The sequence below is a fragment of the Argentina silus genome (genome assembly GCF_951799395.1).
Source record: "Argentina silus genome assembly, chromosome: 9".
NCBI classification, from domain to species: Eukaryota; Metazoa; Chordata; class Actinopteri; order Argentiniformes; family Argentinidae; genus Argentina; species Argentina silus.
In genome coordinates, this window is record NC_139663.1 from 21,296,812 (window position 1) to 21,313,159 (window position 16,348).

Sequence of the window (16,348 nt, forward strand, 5' to 3'; positions counted from 1 at the left end):
ACCACTACTGATAAATCACACGCGATTTGAAGCACCTTTCAAAACACCCAAGGACACTGTACAGCAAAAACAGGGGGGAAAAAAAGCAAAAATAACAAACAATTGAATCTCACTCAAGATATGAAATAACTAATATTTGATCATTTATTTATTTATTTCCTCTTATCAGAGTGCTCCTACGGAGCTGGAGCGTAGGACAGGAGGAGGCAGCAGAGTTGCATGTAAACCAGGGCATCACCAGTAGAACCCTGTACCCTCGAGGCATCACCAGTAGAACCCTGTACCCTCGAGGCATCACCAGTAGAACCCTGTACCCTCGAGGCATCACCAGTAGAACCCTGTACCCTCGAGGCATCACCAGTAGAACCCTGTACCCTCGAGGCATCACCAGTAGAACCCTGTACCCTCGAGGCATCACCAGTAGAACCCTGTACCCTCGAGGCGTTCACAGCGCCGCTAGTCGGCAGTAGATCATCGTCTGTCAGCAGCGGCCTGTGTCATGTATCGTGTGAAAGCCTGTACAGCACGCAGCAGGGAGGCTGCTGGAGGGGTTTTACTAGTGGGGTTCAAACACAGGGACCTTGCGCATGGATGTCACAGACTTAAACCTTTATACCGAGAGGACATACTTATGGTATGGGGGCAATATCAGGGCTTAGAAGTTGTAGGCAGGGCTACTTCGTCACAATGGCATGATTGGGGCGGCAGGTAGCCTGGAGGTTAGAGAGGCCGGCCAGCAATTGGAAGGTTGCTGGTTTGATCCCTGCTCCAAGAGGGAGCCGGATGTGAGCTGGTGACTGGAGGGTTACTGGCATCATATCCAGGTTCCTACCACTGCCGTTGTGCCCTTGAGCAAGGCACTTAACCCCTAACTGCTCCAGGGGCGCAAAAAATTACATTCCAATAATTGATGAGAATTGATTGCATGGCATTTCTATTTTTCTTTCTCTCCATATCACCTCTGCTACATCGAGCTAAGACATCTCCACTCAGAAAAGATTCACCACAGACTAAATGTTGATTTTATATCATTTATTCCTCAAAACACCAAACACAGGCTCGAGATTGCTATCATGTGTGAGGCTTCTATCTTAGAGAACAGATCATTATAATTGGAGGAAATAGGAAGTGACTTAAAATGACACAGCAATACCTAAACTGTTATATTTAGGACAGACAGAGATAAGATAATTATCTGGAGGCAGGGAAAATAATCTTAACTCTGACTCCCCCAGACGTATCATTTCAGATATTGCTGTGTTTTTCTTTGGTGCTACTAAAGTAGTTGACTGAAAGCCAAAGTGATTTGGGATCAGTTCACCTCCACCACTATTAATTAACATGGATTGATTACTCCAGCAGAATGAATGGGTGGTGCTGACGTTGCTGGGATGAGGATGGATGCAGGATGATGGATGGTGATGGATGTAGTTGTGGAACTACTTCTCAACACTGACCTCCTCCGTCACGGTCACTATCTTGGTGATCACAGTGGAGCTGCTACTGCTGCTACTACTACAGATGAGAGAGAGAGGAGGAGGAGAGAGGGAGATGGGGTTGGGGAGGGAGATGGGGGAGAGAGAGGGAGATGGGGGGAGAGAGGGAGATGGGAGGGGGAGAGATGGGGGAGAGAGAGGGAGATGGGGGGAGAGAGGGAGATGGGAGGGGGAGAGATGGGGGAGAGAGAGGGAGATGGGGGGAGAGAGGGAGATGGGGTTGGGGAGGGAGATGGGGGAGAGAGAGGGAGATGGGGGGAGAGAGGGAGATGGGAGGGGGAGAGATGGGGGAGAGAGAGGGAGATGGGGGGAGAGAGGGAGATGGGAGGGGGAGAGATGGGGGAGAGAGAGGGAGATGGGGGGAGAGAGGGAGATGGGGTTGGGGAGGGAGATGGGGGAGAGAGAGGGAGATGGGGGGAGAGAGGGAGATGGGGTTGGGGAGGGAGATGGGGGAGAGAGAGGGAGATGGGGGGGAGAGAGGGAGATGGGAGGGGGAGAGATGGGGGAGAGAGAGGGAGATGGGAGGGGAGGTAGATGGGAGGAGAGGTAGATGGGTGGAGGGAGGTGAAAGAGAGAGAAGGAGAGACGATGAGGGAGAGAGGGAGATGAGACGGGGGAGATGGGGAGAGAGTTGAAAGACAGAGAGAGAATGAGAGAGGAGGGGGAGAGAGAGAAAGACAGAGAGGTGGGGGAGATGGAGGTGTAGAAGGTTATGTTGTGAAGCAGTACAGGGTAAATCATAGAATAATTAGTTCAATTAAACACCCATGATAGGAAGGAAGCTGTTCCCTTGTTTGGTGTATACACCTATACATTACACCTCCACCAGCCTCCTCTGACCAAAGTGCATAGCCTCAAGCAGTCTCTCACCTTAGGGAGGAGGACAGCCCTCCACTCATTCCGCTCACCACGTTCGTGGTTATGGAGGAGGACGAAATGCCCCCACCAGCAGCGCTAGAGCTGTAGGACAGATCACAGAGAGAGGTGGAGAGAGAGAGAGAGCTTTAAAGGCTTTTAAAGTCTCCACAAATCCTTCACAAGGTCTACACAAACCCTTCACAAGACCTACATAAACCCTTCACAAGGCCTACACAGACGCGTTACAAAATCATCACAAGTCCCCACCTCAAGCTGGCCCCTCCGTCGAGCAGCCTCCTGTACTCAGCGATCTCCATCTCCAGGCGGGTCTTGATGTCCAGCAGCATCTGGTACTCGCTGCCCTGGCGCTCCAGGTCGGCCCTGAGCTGCACCAGCTGCTCCTCCATGTTGACCACCTGTATCTGGAAACTTGACAGCTGCATGGAGTAGCGGTTCTGTATTTCTCCCAGGGTGCCTTCCAGGGACGCTTTCTGAAATGGACACACAGGACAGGAGGTGAGTGGAGCTACCTCCCGAATCCCTGATCCCAAATCGAACCCTATCCTTTACCAGATCAAGTTTACCCCCTATGCACCTGTCTAGATCAGAGAGAATCTGATAGGTCTAAGTTATAGGGTTATATCGGACGGTACGATGAAGCTGGTACAATATTGCTAAGCCCAATCCTCTCAGATCTAATAATAATAATAATAATAATAGTAATAATAATAATGATAGTAATAATAATAATAATGATAATAATAAAAATAATAATAATAATAATAATAATAATAATAATAATAATAGCAATAATAATAATGATAATAATAATAATAATAATAATATTGATAATAATAATGATGCATTTCTGCATTATATAATGTATAGCACTTCTCAGTACTGACAGACACTACATTCCATGGAGAGAACAAGAATAGGTAGAAAAATAAAAAGTGAAACAAAAGCGGTCACAATAAAAACAGTTAAATATTAAAAGTTTAAAAAGATGGACTAAGTGCATGCAGGGTCGGATGTACAGGCTAGCTGGTTTGAAGCAAGCTAGGTCTAAAACAGTGGATATCTTTGTTGATCCTGATCCTAGGTTTGAATAAAGTTTTAATTTAAAAAAAAACAACAACAACAACAACAACAAAGGAACAAGTCAGTCTCACCATGCTCATCTGAGACTGGAGCTCTATCTGCAGGGACTGCAGCAAGCTCTTGACCTCTTTGACCTCTGTGCTCGTGGTCTTCATGGTCACCTCAGTGGTCGCCTCCTCCGTGGACAGGACTTCACACTGGGGGAAGGGGGAGGGGGGTGGAAGGGGGAGGGGGGGGGGGCACACTTAACACTTAAACACTTAAAGCTCCACACGTGGTCTAATTTAGGGAATAATCCCTTGTGTGTGTGTGTGTGTGTGTGTGTGTGTGTGTGTGTGTGTGTGTGTGTGTGTGTGTGTGTGTGTGTGTGTGTGTGTGTGTAACGTGTTCCTGTGAGGGAATGAGGGAGGTGTGCTGAGGTAACTGATGAACAAATGTTTGTTGTTAAACGTTCCACATGGTTGTCTGTACCTTGCTCTGGAACCAGCCCTCCAGCTCCCTCTGGTTCTTGGCAGAGACGGCCTCGTAGTGTTCTCTGATGTCAGCCATGACCTTGGTGAGGTCTTGCTGGGGCGCAGCATCCACCTCCACGTTGACCTGGCCTCCTATTGATGTACGAGAAGCCAGCAGCTCCTGAAGACACAGGGACGGGCCGGGTGAACTCATGATTCATGTGTCACACGACAAGACTGTGTTAGCCTGCCAAGCGCAGTGGTGGTCAGTGCTGCTGCCTCCGGGTCAGATGTGCTAAGGTCAAATGTTCGATCACCTGATCTCGACTGTTTCTCTCCTCTGTTTCCTCACTGTCTACATTGAGTACACATTGAATTGTGTTTGGAAGTGATATTTTGATATTGTTGTTAAGTGCAGGTGTGCACGCCATTATAACATATGCAGGTAGCTGAAGCTCTATGTTACCATCAGGGGAGGCTGGTGGAGGTAGACAATCGGAGGATGGGCTCATTGTAATGCATGGAACGGTGTTTGATACCCTTCCTCATTCCATTACACACATTACATAGAGCCTGTCCTCCGATGTCTACCTCCACCAGCCTCCCCTGGATTCAATGTGTCAATAAAAATAAAAACTTGTGTGTCCTTAATAATAATAATAATAATAATAATAATAATAATAATAATAATAATAATAAACTATTGAATAAATGAACGGTCCTCTGACCTCGGCGTGGTTCGCTTTCAGGTAAGCCATCTCCTCTGTCAGACTATCGATCTGCATGGACAGGTCTGTCTTTGCCATCGCCAAGTCGCCCAGGACCGCCCTCAGCCCAGCGATGTCCGCCTCCACAGACTGACGCATCGCCAGCTCGCTCTCATACCTGCCGACAGCAAAGCAGATAACGCTTAACACTCTGGAATGGTGGGCTGTTCATGTTGCTCCCTACTGCTGATTACAGTTGGGAATACATACATTAAATGCATGCGTGAAATTACTGTTTAACATTACATGACAATGAGATTATGAGATATGTCACTTTTTCTTTTACATGTTAAAAAGTGGCAAAAGTGAAATTATTGAGGGAATCAAAGTCATATTTCTATGTTGAACGCACAGGGCATTCACAGATGTTGTGTACAGGAGGTACGTGTCAAACAGGTGCTGCTCTTCAGTGTCTGATCTCCACTACTGTCATGGAACCAGCAGAGGGCGTGCTATTCCAGCGTTGGGATCTACTCTGGTCTAATTTAGGGAATAATCCCTTGTGTGTGTGTGTGTGTGTGTGTGTGTGTGTGTGTGTGTGTGTGTGTGTGTGTGTGTGTGTGTGTGTGTAACGTGTCTGAGAGTGTGTTTGTAACATATAGATCTGAGTGTGTGTGTGTGTGTGTGTGTGTAACATGTAGATCTGAGTGTGTGTGTGTGTGTGTGTGTGTGTGTGTATGTATAATGAGACTCACTTGACCCTGAAGTCGTCACGAGCCAGTGTGGCGTTGTCGATGTTCAGGAGAAGTGCTCCATTCACACTGAGGGCATCCAGGATCTGGAATCAAGAATCAGGAATCAGGAATCAGAATCAGAATCATGACCCACGCACAAGGAATCAGGAACCAGGAATCAAGAATCCCAACTATACAACCAAATCACTGTTGACTGAACTAGATCATTCTGGACTACAGGCCTAAAACCGCTACATGGAATTACTGACTCCCCTCAGGACACAGAGTGTCTCATCCTACAGTGAGTATTTACACATCCTGTTAGTCAAATAAACATACATAGGTTTTTATCCGTTTTCTGATAGTTTACTGTTAGATACAGTGAGTCTGTCTGCTATTAAAACTGTTGAGGAGGTAGCAAAGCTACAGCATTTGGATGATGATGAAGGACACACCTTCTCATTCAATGGTTTTTCTTTATTTTGATTATTTTCTACATTGTAGATTAATATTGAAGACATCAAAACTATGAAGGAACACATATGGAATTATGTAGTAAACAAAAAAGTGTTAAACAAACCAGAATATGTTTTATATTTTAGATTCTTCAAAGTAGCCACCTTTTGCTTTGATGACAGCTTTGCACACTCTTGGCAAGGTGTGTCCAAACGTTTGACTGGTACTGTATGTCACCATGCATGTACAAGGTGTATACACACATGCAGAAACACTAATGTATGTTGAAACACTAAACAAATGACCATTCTTACCTTAGCTTGGAGGTCGTGGATGACAACCAAGAAGTGAGTGTAGTCAGAGGCGTCGGGTGCCGTCTTGGCCTCCAGGAACTGGCGTATCTTCAGCTCCAGGTTCCCGTTGGCCGTCTCCAGGGCGGTCACCTTGGCCAGGTAGATGGCCAGACGGTCGTTCAGGTTATGCATTGTGGCCTTCTCGTTGCCGATGATGCCGCCGTCCGCCCCAAAGCCACCACCACCACCACCACCGCCGCCGCCGCCGGCACCGCCACTGAAGCCGAAGCCTCCACCTGCTCCTCCGCCGGCTCCTCCGCCAAAGCCTCCACCAGCGCCGCCACCGAAGCTGTAACCGGCACCACCACCACCACCAGCAGAGTAGGACCTGGAGGCACTGGAGCTGGAGATACGCGTCCCAAAACCACCTGCACCCCCGTGCACGCTGCCGGCCCTCATGGCACCACCACCCAGGGAGAGGCGGCCACCACCTCCACCATAGGCCACGCCACCACCTCCACCATAGGCCAGGCCACCACCTCCACCACTAGAGGACATGCGGGACGATCTGGTGCTGAAACCGATCATGGTGACGGAGGGTGCTGTCTTACTGCTCTGGCTGGAGAGGAGAAGAAAGGAGTGAAGAGGAGGGTGATGCTCTCTCTTTTATACAGGGTCTGAGCCATGGGGAAGGTCCCCCTCAGGACAGATTAACTCACCTGTAAGATGCTTCAAGCGTCTGAGAATAAATCAGCGTTTTTATTTATTTACATGTTCTTGTCCATGGGAACTGACAACCCTATGTGACAACCTGATTTGCATGTATATACCCATGAGGAGTTATCTGCTCTGGCGGTGTGAATGTGGTCGGTACAGTAGCTGTGCCAATTCTTAGATAATGCTTCATTTGAGGTGCTGAGTCGACTGAAGAATAACTACTGCACAATACAGGCCTCGGGCTTCCATCACGCACAGGGTTATTGAGCAGTCACTATAGGGAGCTGAAACTCAACACAACACACAGAACACAACTGCTCAAAACCATGCTCACACTCACACTCACACGCTCACGACTCCTATTATATTTAGCTGAAATGAATAGTCGTCAAATTATATTGCATTCTGCATGGCTTTGGTATGCAGGCAGAGGACTCAAATGCACGACTCGGAGACAAAAACTTAAATCCAATAGAACAGTCTTTACTTTCAAAAAGGTTCGGTACACAGGTAGGCACTCAATGGGTAGGCAGATAATCCAGGAAGGAGGTAGTCAAAGCAGGGTTTGGTACACAGGTAGGCAGTGCAAAAAGACAAAGTCAGAAACACACTCAGAGATCAAAAACCAGGAATACTTCTCACTAGGAAATGCTGGGACGTATGGCACGAAGGCACAAAGATGAACTGGCACAGAGACGGACACACACACACACACACACACACACACACACACACACACACACACACACACACTAAATACACGAAACCAATCAGGTAGGGGTAGACAATCACACAGGCGGGAAACACACAAGGGGCAGAAAGTGAAGTATCTGAAACGAGAGACGAGGTGAGTATAACAACGTAAAACATGAAACAATGAATGACTGACATGAAACAATGAATGACACATGAAACAATGAATGACTGGCATGAAACAATGAATGACTGGCATGAAACAATGAATGACACATGAAACAATGAATGACACATGAAACAATGAATGACACATGAAACAATGAATGACTGACATGAAACAATGAATGACACATGAAACAATGAATGACTGACATGAAACAATGAATGACACATGAAACAATGAATGACACATGAAACAATGAATGACACATGAAACAATGAATGACTGGCATGAAACAATGAATGACTGACATGAAACAATGAATGACACATGAAACAATGAATGACACATGAAACAAAGACAAACATAAACAAAGTAGCGGGGGGAGACGTTACAATGTGTGCCCAACATTGCCAGGTGGTTGACAAAATGTGCTCGTAAAAGTTTCCAAAAAATAAACAGCGCCAGTGTTTTTTTTGGGATCAGAATCAGAATCAGGATTATTTGGCCAAGTATATTTGCACATACAGGAAATTGACTTGGTGAGGTGCGGTTGGTGCATGGGACATAAACAACAAATAGTAAATATTGACAAGAAATTTACAAAATAGCCCCTTATTAACAAAATAGCAATAACAAATTTACAAATCTTCAAAAAAGAGCAGCAGAACAATACATCTTGTAGGCTGTGTGAGACTAAGTGGCAATGAGGCTAGAGGCTGTGAAATGGATGTGGGATAACATCCACAGTATAATGATACTTGGTTGAGGACACTAACACTCCAAATAGGTCTTTAGATTGGTGAGTCATGGCAGGATATTAGCTCCAGCGAGCACTCCCTATCATCATGGCTCCCTGATCATCTATAATAATATCTGCCATTCAGCTGACGCTTTTGTCCAAAGCCCAAAGCCTTACATTGCAGTGAGTGCACACATTTCAGTATATATGGTCCCAGCAGGAATCAAACCCACAACCTAAGCATTGTTAGCACCATGCTCTACCAACTGAGCAACAGTGGACCACATCAATCTGTCTGTCTATCCATCTATCTATCTATCTATCTATCTATCTATCTATCTATCTATCTATCTATCTATCTATATCTATCTATCTATCTATCTATCTATCTATCTATCTATCTATCTATCTATCTATCTATCTATCTATCTACCTACCTCATCTATTGGATCATTCCTCCCCTCTCCTCTCAATTAAAATTAATCAAACAAAAAGATGCTAATTGCTTGTATTGCTTGCTTCACTTTTACCTGAGGCACAATTCCGTAATCCTGCCTAAACACGCACACACACACACACATAACCACACACACCCATGTTTGTGCGTGCTTTCTCTAAGTCCTCTGGGCCAAACAAACATTGGCATATTTTCAACAAGTGTGAGTTGTGTTTGTGCTGTTGATACAGTCACATACTACCTGCACATCCTACTTCTATAATGGCAGGCCTTGGAAAGGGTGTGTTTTTTCTGGCATAAAGTCAGCGTGACTTCTTCGCTTTCTGTAGACATGTTTGGTGGGAACGGATCAAGTGGGGAAGCTTGATCAGTGTGAGCAGAGCCACGGTAGCGGGGTTAACCGCAGCCCTTTCAGGAGGAATCTTCCTATCTTTCCCATTCAAGTGAGTCAAAAAAGTGAACCATCCCTTTAATATAATACATACATATTGGCCTAATAGGGAGGTTATTGCAGCATTCTAACACTGCTACTCACTGGAAGTTAGATTTGTAGAAACACATCCCCTCAGTGTTATGACAAGTCCTATCATTTGTGGCTCAGTAAGTAGAGTGTGGCAGGTGCAACGCTTAGATTGTGGGTTTGATTAGGGGAGGCTGGTGGTGGTAGAAATCGGAGGACAGGCTCATTGTAATGCATAGAATGGAATGAGCCCTCTGATTTCCACCTCTACCAGCCTCCACTGGTTTGATTCCTGTTGGGACCAAAAGTAGACCTACAGTATATACACAAATTATATGTAACATCTGTTCTATAAGTTGCTTTGGATAGAAAAGTACAGTATACAGTATTGAATGGCATACATAACAAAGTGTTAGGGCAGCACTTTTGACCAGATATGAATGTTTCTTCATAAACTCAGTTTTCTCTTGGTCTGAGACCAAACTGGTTTCCCAGGTTCACTTCAGGTTAAATACAAACTCTGTCACAAATGGGATTTTCAAAAACATTAGAATAATACATGTGTCTTGAACCTTCAAAGTACAGTATACAGTATTGAATGGCATACATAACAAAGTGTTAGGGCAGCACTTTTGACCAGATATGAATGTTTCTTCATAAACTAAGCAGAAACAGCCCTTCAGTTTTCTCTTGGTCTGAGACCAAACTGGTTTCCCAGGTTCACTTCAGGTTAAATACAAACTCTGTCACAAATGGGATTTTCAAAAACATTAGAATAATACATGTGTCTTGAACCTTCAAAGTACAGTATACAGTATTGAATGGCATACATAACAAAGTGTTAGGGCAGCACTTTTGACCAGATATGAATGTTTCTTCATAAACTAAGCAGAAACAGCCCTTCAGTTTTCTCTTGGTCTGAGACCAAACTGGTTTCCCAGGTTCACTTCAGGTTAAATACAAACTCTGTCACAAATGGGATTTTCAAAAACATTAGAATAATACATGTGTCTTGAACCTTCAAAGTACAGTATACAGTATTGAATGGCATACATAACAAAGTGTTAGGGCAGCACTTTTGACCAGATATGAATGTTTCTTCATAAACTAAGCAGAAACACTTGCTCTCATGGGAGTTGAGAAAGTACCCAAGTATTCGAGCCTTGTCAAGTGACGAGGGTTGAAGAAGGACACCTCACACCCCATCATACCTGAAGACAATACACTCTGCCCGGAAAAGATAACACAAGCTGAGACTTGTTGAAAGCCTTTGAAAGCTCTAACTTTTATGAGTGATTTATTTCAGTTTTCTCTTGGTCTGAGACCAAACTGGTTTCCAAGGTTCACTTCAGGTTAAATACAAACTCTGTCACAAATGGGATTTTTAAAAACATTAGAATAATACATGTGTCTTGAACCTTCAAAGTAAACACTAACCCAGAAAATACCAAGACAGTGGCATCTCCTTTTGTGATTAAAAGTTAAAAACCTGTCACTGTAGCAGTTCATCTCCTACACATTTCAACACAATTGCCTTCATCAGGGTGAATGAATGTCAAACACCTCACAGACCTGGTAATCATGATTGTATGTGCACCTGATTGACCGTCTGTGTCAACACCCATTCACCATCAAAGCAGAATGCACTTTTTTAAATTTATTTTTTTATATATGTTTTTATGGCATTTCTGCTTTATTGGGATAGAGACAGCAGAGATTGACAGGAAGGATGGGTGAGAGAGAGGAGGGATGACATGCAGGATATGTTGATGGCCGGAATCGAACCAGGGACCTTGCGACGATATGGTATGCGCCTTCGTGTGCTACGCCACTGAACGCCCCTAACAACGCCTTAGTGTGCTACGCCACTGAGCGCCCCTAACAACGCCTTAGTGTGCTACGCCACTGAGCGCCCCTAACAACGCCTTAGTGTGCTACGCCACTGAGCGCCCCCAGAATGAGCTGTTGTTCTGATTAGCTTGTTTTTCGCCCAATAACATGTTTTGTCAGGTGTGCAAATGCATCCTAAACCCCCAACGATGGATTGTCTAAATCTCATGTACAGTAAACAGTTATTGGAAACTTTATTCAGTCTACAAAACCTTACAGTGTAACACCACACATGCTCACAACTGTCTGTTCCACTTCACTGGGACAGAGATGACCAGGTATTTACCTCGCAATGACATGGTACAGAAATTACCAGGTATTTACCTCGCAATGACATGGTACAGAAATGACCAGGTATTTACCTCGCAATGAAATGGTACAGAAATGACCAGGTATTTAACTAGCAATGACATAGTACAGAAATGACCAGGTATTTACCTAGCAATGACATGGTACAGAAATGACCAGGTATTTACCTAGCAATGACATGGTACAGAAATGACCAGGTATTTAACTGGCAATGAAATGGTACAGAAATTACCAGGTATTTAAATAGCGATGAAATGGTACATAAATTACCAGGTATTTACCTAGCAATGTGTCCTCTATCACCTACGTGTCCTTACTGATTTGATTTTACTGAAATACATTTGATATGATTTGCAGGAAAATCAATGATATATTTTACTGTAAACATGCCATGTACAGTGGAGCTTTCCCACAATGTTACCTGCCCTGCCCTCACCTTAGGATTAAGGTAAAGAGCACCTGGCGCCTGAAGGCTCTTAGGTTAAGATTACTGGACTATGTCATTTACACCAGGGATTACTATCAAATGTCATTTGCTTATAAACTCCAGCCAGTTGAAATCAAGGATACAGTCAATGAGTAATAACACAGTCCTTGGTGACCTTTTAAAAATACTTTCGCTGCCAACAGAGCTTTTCAATACTGAAAGGTATGTGTATGTACATGCCTGCCCTTTCAAGGACTGTAATTACTGTATCTATGAAATGTTATCATTGTCCTCATATGTCTTTAAAAGGAGTAGAGAGACCAGCACTCCTCACTCACTCGGTCCTCCTCTCTTCTCTTCTCCTCTTCATCCAGAGCAGTAAGACAGCAGCTTCCGTCACCATGACCTCCTACAGCACCAGCACCTACATGTCCTCTGGGGGATCCATGAGGGGATCCTCAGGTTCCTCCCGCATGTCCATTGGTGGAGGTGGCATGTCCATTGGTGGAGGTGGCATGTGCATTGGTGGAGGTGGAATGTCCATGGGTGGTGGAGGTGGTAGCCGCATCTCCATGAGGGCCGGAAGCGTGTACGGGGGTGCAGGTGGTTCTGGGACGCGCATCTCCAGCTCCTCCAGGTCCTTCTCTGCTGGTGGTGGTGGTGGTGGTTACGGTTACGGTGGCGGCTTCTCCTCAGGCGGGAGCTTCAGTATGTCTGGAGGGATGGAAGGCAGCGTCATTGGCAATGAGAAGTTCACAATGCAGAACCTGAACGACCGTCTGGCCACCTACCTGGTCAAGGTGAGCACTCTGGAGAAGGCCAACGCTGAGCTGGAGATGAGGATCCGCCAGTATCTGGAGGGCAAGATCTCCCCTTCTGCTCGAGACTTCAGCAAGCATTATGTGATCATCAATGACCTCCAAGTCAAGGTACTGTTAATAAAATGTTTGAAGTACCTCAGTGTGTGTGTGTGTGTGTGTGTGTGTGTGTGTGTGTTTGTGAATTCCTCAACAGTTAGATTATGTTTGGCATGTCCTATGAAATTAACCTCTTTTTAAATGTGCCTGTTTGTGTGTGCAGATGCAAGATGCCATCCGTTTTAATGGAACCATCCACCTCAGCATTGACAACGCAAGGCTGGCTGCAGAAGACTTCCGGATGAAGTGAGTCCCCACTTGACACTCACTCACAGGTGCACTGTAGACTGCATACTACGTTCTACATACTAGTCCACGAATACTAAGATGAGTGTTTCAATGTGGTTTCACCAGATACAATCACACACAGTGAGCTAGGGTTAGGGTTAGATAAAATACGATGGTTAAATGTGCTTCTGTGTGTTTCGATAATGTAACAAAAATGTAGTTTTATTGGTAAAGACAACACAACACACGGCACCAACAGTATAGATACTAAGTTGTTAGAAACCCACCAGAAACCCACCAGAAACCCACCTGAATCTCACCAGAAACCCACCAGAAACCCACCAGAAACCCACCAAAAACCCACCAGAAACCCACCAGAGCCGGTTGAGTCCCGGGTTAGTCATGTGTGGTGTTTGTGTGTCCAGGTATGAGACTGAGCTGTCTATGCGTCAGTCTGTGGAGAGTGATATCGCTGGGCTGAGGAGGGTGTTGGATGAGCTGACCATGGCCAAGAAGGACCTGAGCATTCAGATCGAGGGGCTGAAGGAGGAGCTGATGTTCCTCAAGAGAAACCACGAGGAGGTGAGTCTCTAGCCTGAACACCAGACTGGTCAACACACACAGTTACAGACATAGCCAACATTATACATAGAAATTATACTGTAGAAATTACATATAAAATGCAGCATGTTGACATTGTAATGTGCTGTGTTTTTTTCCTTAAAGGGAGAAAAAAGCTACAATAATTTCAATCTACAATATGGGGATAATGTCATATTGGTTAATATAATAGTAATAGATACCTAAGGATAATGCCTGAGCTTTAGGTCAGCGGGCTAAAACAGTCTTGTGGTGCACAGAAGACAGGAAACCCAGTTGTTCATACTTAGTGTGTAGTGTGATACAAGATCCATGAGTTAACCCAGACTGTCCCTGTGTCTCCAGGAGCTGCTGGTTGTCCGTTCTCAGATGACCGGTCAAGTACACGTGGAGGTGGATGCTGCACCTCAGGAAGACCTCACCAAGATCATGGCTGAGATCAGAGAACACTACGAGGCCGTCACTGACAAGAACCAGAGGGAGCTGGAGGGCTGGTTCCAGGCCAAAGTGAGTGCCTGAGAAAACAGAGGAAGTAGCAGTAGTCAAAACAGGAAGTAATAGTCAAAATAAAAAGATCTATGTGTTTCTATATAGCCATGTTTAATACAATATGAACATAATTGATTGTTTTTGATAAGTTTGAAATAATATTCTGTTTCTTCATTATTCAAGTGTGTACGTATTTCAGTCATTTCTGACCCCTTTTCCTCTCCTGGTGTCCTTCCCCTGTCCTGTCCAGACGACGAGCCTGAACCAGCAAGTGGTGACCCAGACCACCGTCCTGCAGACCAGCAGGTCTGAGATCACTGAGGTCAAAAGCACCTTGCAGGCTCTGCAGATAGAGCTGCAGGCAATGATGAGCATGGTAAGGACAGCAATACACACCGCACTATGTTGAAAAAACCCACAACTGACTTTGATTAATTACATTTAACATAGTATCATCATTTATACAGTGTAAAAGGGAGAGTATTACTGTTTTAAACTTTACACTTATAACCTTTGAATCTAATGTTCTAGTCTACACCAGCTGTTGATACAGCATGTCATTGCCCAGACTGAAGTTATTGTTTGTCTGTTATTTATTCTACAATGTAAATGTAGACAGTGTCCTCTGTAGTCTCTGTGTGTCCTCTACAGCTCTAAAGCCTGCGTTGTATGAATTACTTTAAATGCTTTTGGTCAGAAAAGTGTTAATTGAATTCAATGCATCACAATCGCTCCACTCACCTCCTGTCCTGTGTGTCCACTACAGAAAGCGTCCCTGGAAGGCACCCTGTCAGAGACACAGAACCGCTACTCCATGCAGCTCTCAAGTTACCAGATGCAGGTGAGCAGCTTGGAGGGGCAGCTGGTGCAGCTCAGGGCCGACCTGGAGCGCCAGGGCAGCGAGTACAGGATGCTGCTGGACATCAAGACACGCCTGGAGATGGAGATCGCTGAGTACAAGAGGCTGCTCGATGGAGGGGCCTCAAGCAGGTGAGAACAACTTTAACATATCAGTCCATTAATTCAGTTTCTTGAGATATTATTGGGGGTTGCAAGGGCAGGTTTTTGGGTGTGTTGCCTAAGTCCAGCCTTAGGCTCTGAACTGTCTCCTGGAAGCAGAAGTGTCTTCAATTAGTGCAATTTCTGGTTACTTGTCCCACTTGGGGCAATTGGTATTGTAATATGTCAATGTCAAGTTTTCACAGCACACATAAAAAACGTTACCAACAGCATAACAGAATAAATAGGTATAAAAAGGGTGCTTGGTTTGAGCTTGTTGGGTTCATTCCACTCTGGTCTCATTGGTGTGTTCTGATTGGTCCACAGCATGTCCATGTCCTCGTCCTCGTCCTCCAGCAGCAGAACCAAGGTGATCACTGTGACGGAGGAACTGGTTGATGGGAAGGTCGTCCATTCATCCTCCTCAGGCTCATCTTCTTCTTATGGGCGCCGCATATAGAAGCATGATGACGGAAACCCTACAACTTTTACAAAATAAACCCTACAACTTCTACTAAACAAACCCTACAACTTTTACAAAATAAACCCTACAACTTTTACAAAATAAACCCTACAACTTCTACTAAACAAACCCTACAACTTCTACTAAATAAACCTTACAACTTTTACAAAATAAACCCTACAACTTCTACTAAACAAACCCTACAACTTCTACTAAACAAACCCTACAACTTCTATCTTACAAACACTACAACTTCTACCCTACAATTTGACCCACAAAACCCTGCAATCTGACCCTCAAAACACACCCTACATGACTGGAAGGACACATTAATAAAGAATGAGTCAGAAATACTGTATATTTGCGTGTTCAATTTTGCTTAGTAGCGCTGCATTTGTACTTAAGCCAACAAGGTATTATCTGTGCATAGTTGTGTAGCCGACTTTTGAGCGTTTATTTTTTTTATTTTTATTGTTTGGTTTTTCTTATGTACAGAGAGTGGTTAATAACATCAACCAAGGTTACAATCACAACAGACTCCTAAATTCCCATTGCTATGGAAAGACATTTTGGCCTCGAAACATTTGCAGTTTCTTTCCCTCAGGCTCAACGCTTCTGTACCCATGCCAGTTTCATTCAGTAGTTTAACTTGATATGCAAATGCGTGTACTCTTTCTGAACCTCTCTCAAATGTAAT

General features: G+C 44.7%; 2 protein-coding genes across 2 annotated transcripts; one reads left to right on the forward strand and one right to left on the reverse strand.

Moving 5' to 3' along the window:
• Window positions 1-1,017: 1,017 nt before the first annotated feature.
• Window positions 1,018-6,741, reverse strand: LOC310810159 (keratin, type I cytoskeletal 50 kDa-like). Its single transcript, XM_083677825.1, has 8 exons — window positions 6,119-6,741; window positions 5,370-5,452; window positions 4,636-4,792; window positions 3,927-4,088; window positions 3,527-3,652; window positions 2,622-2,845; window positions 2,367-2,456; window positions 1,018-1,515 (listed from the first exon to the last, which is right to left on the reverse strand). Exons 1-8 carry the CDS (start codon window positions 6,683-6,685, stop codon window positions 1,440-1,442), a joined length of 1,485 nt encoding a protein of 494 aa, XP_083533951.1. The 5' UTR covers window positions 6,686-6,741; the 3' UTR covers window positions 1,018-1,439.
• Window positions 6,742-12,280: 5,539 nt separating this feature from the next.
• Window positions 12,281-16,110, forward strand: LOC310810155 (keratin, type I cytoskeletal 13-like). Its single transcript, XM_083677821.1, has 7 exons — window positions 12,281-12,884; window positions 13,036-13,118; window positions 13,526-13,682; window positions 14,046-14,207; window positions 14,440-14,565; window positions 14,956-15,179; window positions 15,516-16,110. Exons 1-7 carry the CDS (start codon window positions 12,357-12,359, stop codon window positions 15,646-15,648), a joined length of 1,413 nt encoding a protein of 470 aa, XP_083533947.1. The 5' UTR covers window positions 12,281-12,356; the 3' UTR covers window positions 15,649-16,110.
• The last annotated feature ends 238 nt before the right edge of the window (window positions 16,111-16,348 follow it).

Excerpts from the sequence above, each read along its gene's own strand:
- LOC310810159 (XM_083677825.1), bottom strand. The coding sequence starts at position 6,685 with ATGATCGGTTTCAGCACCAGATCGTCCCGCATGTCCTCTAGTGGTGGA. Across the intron at positions 4,089-4,635 it reads TGAAAGCGAACCACGCCGAG|GAGCTGCTGGCTTCTCGTAC; the intron begins GTCAGAGGACCG and ends CTGTGTCTTCAG. Across the intron at positions 2,846-3,526 it reads TCCAGTCTCAGATGAGCATG|AAAGCGTCCCTGGAAGGCAC; the intron begins GTGAGACTGACT and ends TGTCCATTTCAG.
- LOC310810155 (XM_083677821.1), top strand. The coding sequence starts at position 12,357 with ATGACCTCCTACAGCACCAGCACCTACATGTCCTCTGGGGGATCCATG. Across the intron at positions 12,885-13,035 it reads TCAATGACCTCCAAGTCAAG|ATGCAAGATGCCATCCGTTT; the intron begins GTACTGTTAATA and ends TTGTGTGTGCAG. Across the intron at positions 14,208-14,439 it reads AGGGCTGGTTCCAGGCCAAA|ACGACGAGCCTGAACCAGCA; the intron begins GTGAGTGCCTGA and ends TGTCCTGTCCAG.